This window comes from Arachis ipaensis, chromosome B10, assembly GCF_000816755.2.
Source record: "Arachis ipaensis cultivar K30076 chromosome B10, Araip1.1, whole genome shotgun sequence".
In the NCBI taxonomy this organism is placed as follows: Eukaryota; Viridiplantae; Streptophyta; class Magnoliopsida; order Fabales; family Fabaceae; genus Arachis; species Arachis ipaensis.
Genome location: NC_029794.2, coordinates 23955700 through 23972739, shown reverse-complemented (window position 1 = coordinate 23972739; position 17040 = coordinate 23955700). Strand labels below are relative to the sequence as shown.

The following is a 17040-nucleotide window of genomic DNA, read 5'->3' as shown; positions in this document are numbered from 1 at the left end:
TGTATTCACTTTAAACTTCTAAAATTTACAAAGAGATTGATTTGTTTTGTAATTTAAAGATTTAGAATAACTAACTGTTAAAAAAAATCAAGACTAAAATATAATCATGATTCAAAAAAAGTTTTGTAGAGTAATTTGGGAGATGAGATACCAAGAGTCAGCATATATGTGAGCAGAAGCAAAGTCAACACCAAGAACCTGGTGGTTCCTAATTAAATCAGTTCCAACTTGTGTTGCATATGAATTTGGATTCAACTAAGCTCTGTGAGGGGTTGAGGGCCCATAAAATCCTGCAACTCCAATTTCTACTGGGTTCTTTGGATCAATCTTCTTCACATGGAATGCCATTTCTTGTATCCAATCCCGAAGAATCTGAGGTGCATCGAGGCTCATTCATCGATTCCCATGCAAACATGGTTGGCTCTTTCTTGTATGTCATATTTGTGCTCTCACTTCTTATTTCAATCTTTGGCAGTTTACTCCTTTAATAGATGAGTAAAATTTTCAAAATTTAAAACTTTGCTTCAAGACATTTGACTTCTTCTCCCAAAAATTAACAACAGCAGCGGTGCAAAATAGAATGACAGTACATGCATCCATACTTTTTTTTTTTTTCATTTTTTATCTTGCTTCAAGAATTGAGCTCTTTATTTGTACTTTGGTTCTAAGTAATTTTATTGAATGTTGATTTCTTACAAAGTTCTGTAATCTTCAAATCTTTGAACTTTCTAATTCGGTATATGTAGAGAGATGATTTTCTTCAACAATCTTTAATAAAGCACAAATGAAGAAACCTTTTTCTAATGTAGCCATAGGCACGGACGGATCTAGGAATTTGATAGAAGAGAGAGCGAAAATTAAAATATTATATAATNAAATTATCTATTTTTTATTAGTATACTTTGTTGAGTATTATTATGACAGTAAGTTATATTTTTATGCTTCGGTTCATAATTAAAAATCAATTTTATACCGATGTCTTGAATAGAAATTAGTTACACGTCTGTCCTAAATAGATCCATAAAAATCAAATAAGGCAGACTCGATTTAAACATTTACATGAAAATCGAATTAACCTTATTGATTTAGTACTTGTACAACATATACTTAGTAAATTGAATCAACCTAATTCAATTACTACTTGTATAAATTATTAACATTTCATACTTTTAAGTTAATCATTAACTTTAAAACATAAATATCAATAAGAAAATATCTCCAATTTGAATTCAAATCAAATATAAAAAAATAAAAACAAATAAGAATAGAAATTCATATTTTGTTTAGTTCAAATTTCAAAAGATCTATATTTTTACAAACTTATGAATTTAAAACGAAACAATAAACAACTTTTTAAAATTCATTAAAAATCATTCTTTGACTCATTAGCATCTAAAGAATCATTAGTGGGACTTTTGATGTTAAAAAAGTTATTGTAAAGTATAACCCTCTAAAGTGACATAGGAGTTAAAACTTCAAATTTTTTACGGTCAGAATAAATATTTTATTTGAAGCTAAATAGAAAATATTAATTATTTGTACAAGTAGTAAATTAAATAAAGGTGATTCGATTTATATGTAAATACTTAAATCAAGTTTCTGCTAAATTCGATTTATATAAATTTATTTAGGACATGCTTGTAATCAATTTCTATTTAAAACATCTTCATAAAAATTAATCTCTAATAAATTGATTGATGTAAATTATCCCAAAAAAGCTCACCTATCAACCCATAATTAGGCTTGCTAAATTAATATTATTGGACCAAAATAACATACCACTTTAGAAAACCCCATAGTTAAGTATTTATAATTAGTAGAAAGAAATTTTGACAGTTAATATAAATAAATCTGGTAAATTAAATGAATAATTGATTAATTGATATATTATAAAATGTAAGGACGATAAATTTATAGCTAATTTAGATACAGGTTAAAAATTTACTCTAGACTTTTTAAAGGGTATTTTTAAGTAGATGTGAAATAATATTAAATAACTAATTATAATTCTAACTTGAAGAATTTAAAAGTTATATGAAATAAATAATTATTAGACTAATGAAAACAATTTAAGGATATATTCTGTTATGAGAAGAATAAAGATGTATAGGTCAAATTAATCTTTTTCCTGGGTTTTGAATTTTTTTTTTTTTCTTTTTCGTTGAAGAGATTTTGAAATTAAATTTATATTTCAGTACCAAATAATTTAATACAATAAAAATTATTTTGTCTTCTAATTCAACAATATCAAAAGCCCAACAAAACGAGGCCTAACTCCATCTCATTAATTAATTTAACTAAACCTAATTATACAAACAAACAAACACCGTAGAATATTATTTCTGGTCTCCTAACTAGACACTTGTCATACAGCAACTTCTACATGGTAGAACGAGTATCATTTCTGGTCTCCTAACTAGACATTTGTCATAGAGCAACTTCTACACTATATAAATAAGAAACTATTGTACCAAATAGCATCTTTCTTTTAAGTTAAATTATAGGTGAATTTTATGATATAGAAAGAAAAAATTTTCTACACCTATAATATACTTGTGGCATAGCATAAGAAGGACATGTGGACATTTATCCACGAAAATGTATTTTACAAATGTCCACATGTCCTTCCTATATTATGCCACAAGTATTCTATAGGTGTAGAAAAATTTTTCTTTCTACACCATAGAATTCACCTAAATTATAATTGTCAGGGAGAGATTTTCACCAAGATGTGAAAACAAAATCCCACCAACAATGCAAGGTCTCTTCTTTTCAGTCAGCTTCCTCTTGTCTCTCCACACATCATCAATTAGCTTATCTCCCCCTCCATTCTTCGGTCACTTTCGTTCCCTATATATATATATAATTTTGCATTATAACTATGAATTTTAAAATTCGATCAAATTTCCAATTCAAAATTTAAAATATCTAACAATTCGATTTGGAAATTGTAACTTGATTACATTGGTTTATACTGCTCGGTGGATCAAGCAAAATAGTAAGTTAACTTGAGATTACTGCTTTTAGAACTAAAACAAATACAGCTTGATCGTTTTGTTCACAAATCACAATTACAGATCAAGCCGTGGAGACAATAATGAAGTACTTATTATTCTAAGTGCAGTGATATCCATCATCTAGCGGGGTAATAATCACCCCAACTGTTTACATTACAAAGCATAGAATGAATATGGTTTACACTGTTGATAATTGGGGCTCAGATTTCTTTCTTTTTTCCTGCCTCATTAGATATACAAACTCCCTGAATGCTGCAATCATCAACAAATGCCATATTATTATCTATTATTCATCAGATCCAAATTAAAAGTAAAAAATAACCAAGCTGCTAGTCTCTTACCGTAATCCGAATCATGGGGTCCTGGGGATGCTTCTGGGTGGTACTGGAGAGACATTATTCTCTTAGCAGGGAAGGCAAGACCAGCACAGCTTCCATCATTGAGGTTAATATGAGTAACCTCCACTCCTTCTGGCAAAGTGGCAGGGTCAACCGCATAATTGTGGTTCTGCCAGTTTATAAAGCAATTTACCATTATACATACAATGCGATAACAATTAACCATTTGTAGACGATACAGACATGGACTAAGTTCCTAAAGCAGATTTACAAACTAAAGGGTTTTTCCATTCAAACTGCCACTGCTATAGTGTAAAAATGTAAGGTGAAAACTCGCATGCAAAGTTGTCTTCATGAGATGTTGATATTTGAAAATTCATTCAATTGCAATTTAGTCAAACGTCAAATCATCTCACAATTCTAAACTATCAAACTTCATATGAAGACAATTACATGTGAGTCATTACCAAAATGTAAGCAGTTCCTCCATATCTCACTCGTAAGACTTCAGTGTCTTGTTTACTTTCATTTTTAAGATGGAAGCAAGGTAGTGCCAACAATCAATATGAATTATATACGCCTAAAATCAATCTATTCAGATACATTCATTGACATACTTAGGCGAGAGAGAAGTCCGAGAGCCACATACCTGAGCACTAATCTCAACATGGGTTGTTCGAAGGTTACGAACAGGATGATTTCCTCCATGATGACCAAATTTCATCTTAAAGGTTTTGCCTCCTAAAGCTTGGCCAAGCAGTTGATGGCCCATGCAAATTCCAAAGACAGGGACCTTCCCTATAATATCCCTTACTGTCTCCACAGCATACGGAACAGCAGAAGGATCTCCAGGGCCATTGCTGAAAAGCACCCCATCTGGCTTCATCTTCAAAGTTTTTGATGCTGGCCATGTAGATGGTACAACAGTGATTTTGCAGCCATAAGATGCGAGTCTTCTGAGTATATTTTGCTTTATTCCAAAATCATAGGCAACAACCTATAATGCATAAACCAGAATGAAGGGCATATTAAATTACCAATATTATACAAAAAAGGAAGCAATAGTAATACCAGTGGTTATGCTTACATGGAATGTCTCCTGAGGCACTTTAGAATTAAATTCCCATTCTTGCTCTGTTTTATCAACCCATTCATGTGGAGTTTTGCATGATACTCCGCTTATAAGATCAATACCTAAAAATATTGAAAAGCATCCATGATCCATGTAGTTCCATACAACAACAACAATAAAGCCTTTTCCCACTAAGTTGGGTCGGCTACAAGGATCAAACGACGTCATTGCGCTCTATCATGTATCATGTCTCAAGAATATTACGAAAACAGATGTTCGTATGCTTACCAACAATGTCCCAAGATTGAGACATCTTAAGTAGTTCTTCGTCAGTTTTGGAATTGTCAGTGCTCAAGACACCAATAAGGCTGCCATCTTCCCGTAATCTGCGGGTGATTGCACGTGTATCAACATCATCTGTTGCACACCAAATTTTCAACAACGTTGAAACCAAAACAAGAAATTTTTACATAATAGACTTTCTCAAAGAACTATTAAAAAATACTTACAAATTCCCATGATATTCCTTTTTGCTAAGTAGTCACCTAGAGTTTCTGTACATCTCCAGTTTGAGGTGCTGAATTACTTATTGCAAGAAGAGAGTTAGTTGACTAAAAAAGTAAAGCTAAATTGACGAAAAGCAATTCCGGAGAATGTCAACAAAACCTGATACTCAAGCTTCTAATTACTAAACCCGCAAGGAAGCATTGTCTTGATTCCTCATCATCTAGCATGGTAGCATAAACATGTATTCATAATTGACTTCACAAGAACAACAACAAACCCTTATCCGCTAGGTAGGGTTGGCTATCATAATTGACTTCACAGAATAAAATATAATTCAAGAGACGATATGAATACTCACCAAAATTTACACCAGTGTTACCGATATGTGGGTTTGTCATTAGCACAAATTGGCCAGCATAACTAGGATCAGTTAGAATTTCTTGATACCTGCAAAGCACATACATGACAAGGTAAACAACCACACATGCACATTCTCAGATTGAAGTCATGCCAATAAGAAGACTGGATTTATAGTTCATCTCACCCAGTTAATGATGTATTGAAAACTACTTCGCCAACTTGGGTTCCTGTAGCCCCAAATGACTTTGCTTTCCAGATTGATCCATCCTCCAAAACAAGCCTAGCATCTGATGTCTTCCAAGGTCTTTCTCCTTTAACCATTTATAAAGCAGGGAAAAAAACATTGCATCAATTTCTTTAAGATCTGGCTAATAACCACTTCAAGCATAAACTTACAGAAGCTAAACAAAACAGTCTATATATTTGGCCAGCAGGAAGCATACTTCAGCTTAAGAAGTCAAGAGTGAAAGAACAAAAGCATGAAAAGAACAAGCTTTCAAATATTATCTAGAATAACAAGAAAAACTCAAGGCCCCATTAGTTAAAATTCAAGAATTTAAGACAAGATAAGAACAATTAATGTCATGTTTAAATAACATTGCTTTACAAGATCTTTGAGGTGCCCATAAAGAAAAAGGAAATTGGGGTGGTTACCGGCAGAACATCTGAGGGTAAAAACGCGAACTTTGGAACTGGGTTGTGCCGACTTGGAACCGAAACGCTTGGAAAGGTCACTCACAGTGACAGGGAAAGCCAAGGCTTTTGTTGCCATCAAGGTTGCGAGAACCGAACCGATCGAGCGACTGGTTCAATAGTTGAATGGTTCAACTGAGGTTGAACCGATTAATTAAATATAAATAAAATTATAAAAAATTCAACAATAATTTCTAAGCTAATAAAATTCAAAGTTTCACAATTTTACATAATAACTTGTCTATAATTTATCATTAAAAATTCACAAACAAATTTAAACATAAAAATTTATGACCGAAGAAAATCAAAACGCATTATGCATACTAGAATATGCTAAGTTAAGGGGAGCTCAAAATAAACATACTACCAACATTAGGAAAATTTCTCTCCTTTTATTTATTGATTTACAATCTCGTGGATCAAGTGTTCAATGTTAAATGATAATTCTAGTAAGGTCTGAGCTTGCTAGCACTGTAGTTTATTTGGTGGCATTTCACAAATACATTGCATATTTCCCTTAACAATTGTCCTGCATGAAGCTTTACTTTAAATGTTTATTCCAAGGTTCTGAAAATCGAACCGGTCATCCAACCGTTCTAGTTATTGGTTCACTGGTTCATTGGTTCAACCGAAATAACCATTTTATAACAAAATAATAAATAAAATATAAATAAACACATTGAAACATAATTATAATCTAATATAAATTTTAAAATATCATCCAAATTAAAAGAATTAGATTAACCACAATATTATAATATCATTCAAATATAAACTCAAAAGTCAAATAACAAAAAAAAACAACTAAATATAAAATACCAACATCAAAATTTGCCATCAATCATCAAAATACCCAAATAATAATCTAAGATCAAACAGCAACCCAATGACAAGAAGTCAAGAACAATGAATTAGTCAAGAATAATGAATTACATTGATTGATACTATCATCTAGCCAATAACAAAATTTAGTTAACAACAACCAATGACAAACAACAATAATAAGATCAAAATTAAGAACAACAATCCACAACAAAAACAATTTACCAAATTAACAAATTATCAAAATGTCAAGAACAGCACAACATCCCAACAATCACAAGTTATCAAATTAACAAGTGAATAAGATCAAGATAACAAAACAAGTTAACAAAAACAAGTTAATCCACAATTGAAACAAGAACTGGAACTGCAACCTACTAATTAAAACAACCAGCTAAAATAAAAACTGCAACCTCCATCCAGTCATCCTTTCAAAGCATATATGGTTCTGTGCAATTATCCCCAATTTAACCAAATGCCCAACTAAGTGATTTTGCTGCACCAAAAAAAACTAAGCAAGATCTTCAATGAATAAATTAAATCATACTGATCTAACCAAGCAAAGGAGGGAAGGAACGTCTCTGAATCTGAACAACAAATGAACAAAAGAAAAAGCAAGAAAACAACCATTACTTTTGGTATGAGACTCTGAGCAGTGAGCAATGAGCAGAGTTTGAGGGAGGCGAAGCAAGGTTCACAGATTATTCAACAATTATTCAACCCAGTAACAACAGCAAGGTTCACAGATTAACTAATAATAATTACCCAAATTATCCACAATCCTAAAAAAAAAATCACAGCTCACAGATTAACTAGCAAATTACAATTATGTTTTAATGTGTTTATTTATATTTTATTTATTATTTTATTATAAAACAGTTATTTCGGTTGAACCATCGGTTGAACTAATTGAAGCAATAAACTAGTGAACCAATAACTAGAACGGTTTGATGACTGGTTAGGTTTTCAGAACCTTGGATATCACAAAGATTAAAGAGCTCCAACTGAATTTAATCAAACTTAATTAGAAGCTGTGTTTTCACCTCATAAAGAGAGGCAAAAATCCAAGGTTCTGAGAACCGGACCAGTTATCAAACTTTACATCAAGTGTATTCCAAAAGATCACTGACTTCAATACTAAAGAATGATATTAGAGGCTAAAAAAACATCATAAATACAGTTTCATACCCTCTAATATATGCATGCATTATTGCATTTACGCAGTTTTCCTATCATCTTTGTTTCTTTTCATTATGGCAGTCATTTCTTTTTGCTTGTTATTTGTGATTTGTCAGAGAACTCAAGTTACAAGTGTATTGAATACATTAATATAACTAGGGGTGGTAAAGCTGGGTTTCTCATTGTCAAATAGATATGACAACTCGAACTGGAGAGGAAAGCATATATATATATATAATACACAATATTTTATTATTAAATCAGAGCAGCAGCAGCACAGCAGAGCCAAATATCAAATAATCATTCAACAAATAATCATCTGTAATTGAAATCAATAAATCAACATCACAGTAAAAAACAGCAGCTCTCATTAACACAATCAAAAACACCGGCCGCACAACAGAACCAGAAATCAAATAAATCATCAACAAAAATTCAAAAACAGCCACAAATAATCAACAAAAACCATGAAATCAATAAATCATCAGCAAAAATTCAAAAACAACAGAGCCACAAATTCAAAAACAGCAGCAGCAGCACAGCAAAGCCATTTTTTATCAATAATTTCAACGAAAACACAAAACCCCTGTAATCTTATTCATTATTTCAATTTCAGAAACAGAGTTAATCAACTATGAACAAGCAAGAATGAGAGTATCAATTAATCATCAAGCAGTAAGCCAGTGACAGAGTTAATCAACCAAGAACAAGCCAGTAATTGACTTAAAATTCATTATCAAGCAGTGAACAAAGCCAATCAACCAAGAACAAGCCAGTAACAGAGTTAAAATTCATTATCAACCAGTGAGCAAAGCCAATCATCCAAGAACAAGAGCTGAACAATTCTAGTGCATCCGAGGCATTACCTTCGGCGAGGGCAGGGAGCGGAGATTTGACGGAGATCGACGGACGACAGGAAGCTGGCAACGAACACTGGCGAGCTGGCGACAGACGACGGGAGCTGGCGAGCTGACGAACCCGACGAACAGACGACGAGCGAAGAGCTGCGGAACAGGACCTGGAGACGCTGGCGACGCGAGGAGGGCCTTCGAGCACGACGAACCAGGAGGATTGGCAAACGACCACCACGAACCAAGCGGCGACGGTGAGACGAGCGGTGGCGCTATGGAGGCTAGGGTTTTCAAGGAAGACTTGGATGGAACTATGGAGGTTAGTGGGTGGACGGAGCAAGTGATGCGATTCTGAGGGAGTGAGGAAGGACTCAGGAGCTCGAGAGGAAGGAAATGCTGCTGAAAGTGGCTGAATGCGAAGAGGAGGCTAGGGTTAGTGGGTTACCGTTTCTCCTTCCTTTTTTTTCTTTTTAAGAACGAAACGGCGTCGTTTCTATTCAAAAGGTGAAAACTGGTCGTACTGCGGTTCGGTTCGACCGACCAATTTTCAGCCGGTTCGACTGTTCAAAAATGGTTTCTAAATTCGGCGATTATAATTTCTAATCGAACCGTAATTCTTGTCCTCCCGGTTTTCATAACCTGAACTAACCTATCAATAGAAATTTTAAAATTGAACTCATCCATATTCTTAACAAATTAGTCAATAATATTCAATAAGAATAAATTTCTACCTCAAAGTCATAACTCTAACCAAGTCCAACCAAATATTTTAAATTCACGCGCGCTCACTGTCGTCGCTTCTATTTTAAATTCACGCGCGCATATTCATTGTCGTCGCTTCGCGCATGCAGGTTTTTCTTCTTCCCGATGTTGCTTATTCTTCTTTTCCATTTTTGTTATCTTTCTCTTTTATTATCGTCATCACTAACAACACCAACATTTTGCTAACATCTTTATTGGTTCTGATTTTCTCTAGTCTCATTATTAAATAATTTCGGTTCATTTTTTAGTTTATTTGAGGTTCATTTGGATCCAGAAATGAATTGGATGTGTTTTTGTCGATGATTGAGTCTTTTGATTGCTTGTTCAAAGCTAAACTAATTTCGATTCATTTGTGTGTTAATTGAGGTTCACTTGATACTGCTGATAAGTATTGACCAAATTTTTTATTCCTTAAGAAATTTCGGTTCATTTCTTGGTTTAACTTAGGTTCATTTAGTTTCGTCTCACTTGAATTTGTTGAACTTGTTCATGTGTGGTTGTTTAGTTAGTTTTTGTTCAAATCTAAACTAATTTTGGTTCATTTGTGAATTACCTGAGGTTCGCTTGATGCTGCTGTTAAGTATTGATTAAATTTTTTATTCCTTAAGAAATGTCGGTTCATTTCTTAATTTAATTTAGGTTCATTTGGTTTTGTTTCGCTTGAATTTGCTGAACTTGTTCATGTGTGGTTGTTTAGTTAGTTTTTTTTCAAATATGAACTAATTTCGGTTAATTTATGAATTAACTGAGGTTCACTTGATGCTGCTATTAAGTATTGACCAAATTTTTTATTCCTTAAAAAATTTCGGTTCATTTCTTAGTTTAATTTAGGTTTATTTGGTTTCGTTTGGCTTGAATTTCTCATCCTCATCTTCCGCTTCATTTTCTTCTTTTTCATCTTTTTTTCTTCAGCTTATCCTTCTTATTTCATTTTCTCAAAATTTTTCTTGATTTACTCTCTTGAGAGAAATAAAACCAAGAAGAAAGAACGCAAAGAAGTAGGAGGAGAAACACGAAGAAGAAGGAAGATGAATGCAAAAAAGGAGGAGGAGAAACGCAAAGAAGTAGAAGAAGGAGGAGGAGGAGGAGGAGGAGAGAAATGCGAGAATGTTTACGTAGTTAGAGCGTGTATTCACTCTCCACTAATGAAATTGATTTTTGTTGGGTTTTGGCTAACTTAGTTGGATTTGATTGCCAAAAAAATTTAGATGTATAGCAGTTTGCAGCCTTGCCGACATTATATAGCTACGTAGACCGTAGAGAGAGAATAGATAGCACCAGCCACATTGAAGAGGTGGGATGATGCAGGACAAAAAACGGGCTGTCGTTCTCGTCTATCGACAGGTAAGTGAATAGAGATTGGGTTGTGGCCCATACTTATCAATACCGAACCGATAATGAACAGATCATACGACTGAACACCGATCACTAATTCAATCGATAGATTACGGATTCATTCAATTAATTCGATAATAATTAAATAAAAATATAAAATTATAAAAAAAATTAAAAGTGAAATTCTTGAAAATCAATCACTTTTAGTATTTTTGGCAATCATTTAACCAGTATAAACACTAAATTATCTTTAACAAATAAATTTCATTAATTTATGTGTGCAAACTATAAAAAAATGTGAGTACAAACTATATTAATTGTTCTGATAAATATAAGTACAAATTATATACTTTTTGTATGCAAAATTCTTATAAATATGAGTAAAAATTATTGTCAAATACTGACAAAAAATAATAATATTTACTTATTATATAGTATTACTCAAATTAAAATACATATTTTCGCATATATATTAATAACCATCAAGAATCAAAAGTTAAAATACTTGTAGATGATAAAAATCTAACAATTTCTCTGTGAATAAACAAAAAATCTGAATCACAAATTATTATGTCAATAAGATTCACCTCCTTGTTTTAGGTGGAAATGGAGAAGAGAGCAAATTGCAGGCATAACCGCAAATAGAACCACGGATCAAGCATTTTGTATTCTGGCTAATCCTAATATATACATAAAAAGTGTAGACTTCCTATTTCATTCAGAATTTATATAAATCAGTATACATTACTTATTCTTTATTTCCATAAATTATTGTAAGTTCTTGCTACAAGTTTTTATGCATGCAAACATTACGGCAACTCTTTTGAACATTCATTGATTTAGTTTATTTTTTGTTCTTGCTTTCTTATAGTGAGATCATTATTTTTATTATATTAATTACATGGATCTCTTCAAGTAGGGAAGATTTAAATAAAGATGTGATAACGGTTGATCTGTCAAAACCAAGCGATTGGAGGTTAAACTGAAAAAAGTATTCCAACTCAGGTAAAATTTTCACATGCCACTTTAAGATTAACGATATCAAAACATCTTTTTTATTATAAGTCATCAAGCCAATAATGTAAAACATTAACCAAGTTGGATTTAGTGGTTAGTTTATTAATTCTTTTAAATAAGTATTAGGATTCGAATTTTATTTTGTATATGCAGTAATTTATTGACCATCAGCAAAATCTTATATTTTGTTTGGATGGAAGATGAAAAATGAGAGGAAAAGTTGATTTTTTTTATATTGTTTGGATGAAGAGAAAATAGATGGAAAGAAAATAAGAAAAAAATTTTCTTTTATTTGGGTAGAAAGAAAAGTAAGAAGAGGGAAAATCATAACCAAGTGAAATTACATTAATACTCTTCCCTATATTATATATAAATAATAATATACCAATGTATTTTTACCATTGTTTATACGAAGGGTAAATTTGTATTTTTACCATTATTTATACTTTTTTCTATCAGTTTTCATCTCATGTCCGAGAAAAAAAGTTTTCGATGGCCTCCGTACCATTTTATTGTTTTTCTCCCAATTTTCTATCCTGATCCAAACAGAGGAAAAGTTAATTTTTCATCCATTTTCCATCCTTACATTTTTTTTTTACTTAATTTTCTTTAAACCAAACAATGCGTTAAATAGAGCTTCAATCACGTTAAATTAATCATTAATATGTCGGATTAGAGAATACTGTAAAAAACCAAAGATAATGTAAAATATTATCCAAGTAAACCGCAATAGGAGTGATGCCTCTCATCGTTTTCTATCTCTAAATTAATCCACAAACCGCGATAACATAGTATTTTTCTTTTTGTATTTTTTTGTCCATAAACTGCGATGCATTGTAATAGTTTTAGTCAATTTCTGTTCAAACGTAATCCGCAATGACATATAACGATTATGTAGGATCCAAATGTAACTAATTTTCAGTTGTTGTATTTGAATAATTTTAAATGCTATTTTATTTAAATGTATAATTTATCAATAATTTTATATAGAAGTTTAAAATAAAATGTATATTTAATTAGCTTATTTTAATACCACTTTGATCTCTTTTTTTTATATAATTTTCACAATTTTATAAATGATAAATTTATTCGACAAATAATATATGCAATATTAGAATTTAAACTCTCATGAGCTAACATTTTTTATAATGTAATTTTTTTATATAATTAAAGAATTTAATATGAGAGTTTTTGAAATAATAAGTTAATTACATAAATATTATTTACTATGATATTCTACATGTATATATATATTCTTTATGTTACTGCAAATTAAGTTTAGTGTTATCATAACAAATTCATAAAAAATTTAAAAATCTTAGCAAGCATTAGTTTGTTAAATACTATTTTAATCTCTTTTTTTATATCTTGTCTTATAATAGATAGATATTTTTTCATTGTAAAAGAGATGTAATGATATATTTTAATTAGGACAATTTATTTTAATAAATTAACGAAAAAGTTCTACATCCATGTAAAAATTACATGGATGTTATCCAAGTCCCTTCCACTTCACACCCCACACACTTATTTGTGTACACGTGTCTCATATAACGTATATAACCTAATCCTTATTTTGTCTGATCAACCTTTCTCAACGTAAACCTTTCCATACAACGACAATCTTTTTCTTCTTCTTCTTATTCTTCAACATAATTAAATTCGTTGTTCTCCTTTATTCGCGTTTTTCTTCTCTGCATTATGGATTTGGATTGACTTAACGTAATTAGCTTCGTCATTCATCTTCTTCTTCGTTTTCTTCTTCGATCTGCACTTCTGAATTGAAACAATGAATGAATCAACTTCAAATCAGTTGAATGAGTGCGATTTGGATAATTCTTCCGAAACGTATCAATTTGATGAGGTTTGGATTATTGAATTTTGAATCTAATTCAATGGAATGAAATTGCTAATTTTATTTGAAGTGAATTGAATGGACTGAGGTGATCTATATCTGAATTGAATTGAATTGAATTGATAATATGTAATTGTGAGTGTGAGTAACTGTGACTAACTGTGAGTAATTGTGAGTAACTTTTCGGTTCGGTAAGTACTAAAGAGTTGATTCACCATGTGCATGTGTTCCGTTCGGTAAGCATAAAGGAGTCTAAAAAAAATTAGACGAATATATTCTGTTTTGTTCCCTAAGCACTATATAATTGTTTCACCGTAATTAAGATTTTGGTTCACCATAATTAAGATTTCGGTTCACCATGCAGACCAGCTGTGTTGTGGATGAAAAATTTATCCCAAAGGTGGGAATGATTTTCAAGACACTAGAAGAAGCTGAAAAGTTCTACAAACATTATTCCAAACTTGCCGGTTTTTCTACCAAAATAACGAACACAACTCGGGACGGAGACAAGATTAAGAATAAACTAATTGTATGCTCTAGAGAGGGGAGGTGGAAATCAAAGATATCTCCAACTTTGAAGACAAACCCTTCAGCTGGGTTAAATTGTTCGGCCAGAATTTACGTACACATAATGAAGGATGTTGGTCTTTGGACAATTTCCAAAGTTGTTTTGAATCACTCACATCCTTGTTGTCCAGACCAGGCTAAGATGCTCAAACAACACATGGAGCTTAGCATGTTCGTGCGTCGCACCATTGAAACCCACGAGGAAACCGGAATCAGACCGAGCAAAACTTACCAATCATTTATGGCAGCAGCTGGCAGCCACCGTGAACTATGTTTTATAGAAAAAGACGTAAGAAATTACATCACTAGGGAAGTACGAAATATTTTTTGAAGAAGATGATGCCAAAGAATTTGGAAAGTACCTAGTTAGAATGAAAGAGAAGAACCAAAATTTCTTCTTTGAGCTCAACCTTGAAGGCGATCACTGCATTAAACATGCATTCTGGGCTGATGCAAGAAGTAGGATTGCATTTGATTATTTCGGAGACGTGGTTTCATTTGACACCACCTATAACACAAATAGGTATTCGGTTCTTTCAAACATATTTAGGATGTTCAGTGAGTGTATATATTTCGGTTCACCACCTTGTGGTTGTTATTTATGCAGGTACAATTTGGTTTTAGGTTCTTTTGTTGGCGTAAATCACCACGGTCAGTCGACACTTCTTGGATGCATGCTGATGAAAAATGAGGACATCCAATCATTCAAATGACTATTTGAGTGTTGGTTACGTTGCATGGGAGGGAAGGCACCAAAAGATATTCTTATCGATCAATGCGCATCGATTCAAAGGGCAATTGAGCTGTGCATGCCAACAACAATTCACCGCTGGTGCATCTGGCACATTATGAAGAAGATTCCAAGAAAATTAAATGGCTACAAGGGGCACATCGATATTGAACAAGAGATGAGCCATGTTGTTTGGAACTTGTACACAAAAGATGCATTTGACAGAAATTGGAACGATTTTCTTACAAAGTATGGTCTCGGAGGAAACGAGTGGCTTTCAAGTAATTGAGGTTTCAATTTGAATTATTTTTATGCTCATATCTTTTTTTTCCAAAGCATGCACTGTTTTCGGTTCACCAGACCTTATAGTTTCAGTTTGGTTTGCAGAGCTATACGATGATCGCCATATATGGATTCTAGTTTACTTGGATCACCACTTTTGGGCCGGGATGAGAAGCACGCAAAGGAGCGAGAGTATGCATTCATTTTTCAACAAGTTCATCACACGGAATAGCTTCTTGAGACAATTCTGAAGCAATACGACAATTGCCTAGCAAGCAGAGAGCAAGCAGAGAGAGAATTCGATGTTGCAGATTTTCACACCGTGATACCATGTGCAACAAAATCAATAATAGAGGCACAGTTTTAGCATGTATATACCCATGAGAAGTTCAAGGAAGTTCAAGCTCAATTCAGAGGTAAAGTGGACTGTATCACAAGATCAATGTATTCCACCCTAGGTTTCACAACATATGAAGTAATAGAGCAGGTTTCCAACTCCACATCCAATAAGTTTGTTGTCACCTACGATGCAGTATCACGAGATGTAAAGTGTCATTGCTTGCTGTTTGAGTCTAGGGGCATATTGTGCCGCCATTCCCTAAGTGTCCTAAGCTTTGAGCGAGTGGATAACATGGCACCGAAATACATATTGGAACGTTGGAGCAAGAACATAAAGAGGAGGCATACACACATTAAGAGCAGGCAAGATGAACCTCTACTAGAGCCAAGAAGTAAGAGATTTGACGAATTGGTGTTTTGGTCACACAATATATGTGAATTTGCTTCTGAGTTTAAAGAGTTGATCGAAATTTTGCACCGAGCATTTGACAAGGTCATTGCGGAGATGGAAGAATATTAAGGGAGAAGCAAAGGAAAAAGTTTGTTAACCCACGAAGAAGCGACATTAAAGCAATGTGAATGACCTTCAAAGCCCACCATGTGTCAAAACAAAAGGTCGGCCCAAGAATAGACTTGGATCAAATCTGAAAAAAAAGATCTCAAATGCCATGAAGAAAAAGAAAAAGACAGCTCCAAACGAGGTAAAATTGACTTGCTTTTGATTAGTTAAAAATTCAATTGTTCATTTTGCTAATATACAATTATGTCTTTTGTAGTTGAACATTTTAGACTCCGGATCATCGATTCAGTCAAGCTCCACTCTTTACAATACACCATATATGAATTATCCAAGAGAGGATTGTACAAGTTTTAGTTTTTATTAATGTAAGTTTTTGTTCACCCATGAGTAAATTTCGGTTCACCATGGTTATAGCAGGATTAATTTCTGAATGTTGATAGTCTTTAATGAATAGTCACTTTTTTTTATTCGTCTAGTGTATTAATTCCTAAGTTGAATAATTAGAATTTGTTTTTTTTTTTTTGTTTAGGGTTCAGAGTTCAAGTTTTAGGGATTTAGGGTTTATGGTTTCAGGGTTCAGTGTTCAGGGGTTCAGTGTGTTTCAAACTTTCGGTTCGCCCCGTGTATTAATTTTGGTTCACCATGTTCATGGTTGAGGATTTATGCTTTAGGGGTCAAGGTTTTAGGGGTTTAGGGTTTACGATAGGGTTCAAGGTTTAGGGTTTAGGGTTTAGGATTTAGGGTTTAGGTTATAGTTTTAGGGTTTTAGTGATTCAGGTTTTATGGGTTCAGGG

General features: G+C 32.8%; 1 protein-coding gene across 2 annotated transcripts; it reads right to left on the bottom strand.

Annotated features, from left to right (window-relative positions):
* Window positions 2912-9285, bottom strand: LOC107623007 (carbamoyl-phosphate synthase small chain, chloroplastic). 2 transcript variants are annotated; one of them, XM_021115026.1, is made up of 12 exons: window positions 8855-9285; window positions 5949-6122; window positions 5479-5605; window positions 5293-5381; window positions 5094-5154; window positions 4937-5004; window positions 4716-4844; window positions 4443-4549; window positions 4005-4352; window positions 3359-3524; window positions 3168-3269; window positions 2983-3120 (listed from the first exon to the last, which is right to left on the bottom strand). In XM_021115026.1, exons 2-11 carry the CDS (start codon window positions 6064-6066, stop codon window positions 3196-3198), a joined length of 1287 nt encoding a protein of 428 aa, XP_020970685.1. In that variant the 5' UTR covers window positions 6067-6122; window positions 8855-9285; the 3' UTR covers window positions 2983-3120; window positions 3168-3195. The 2 variants fall into 2 exon arrangements, with proteins under 2 accessions (XP_016180603.1, XP_020970685.1); XM_016325117.2 differs by having other exon boundaries at window positions 2912-3269; window positions 5949-6097.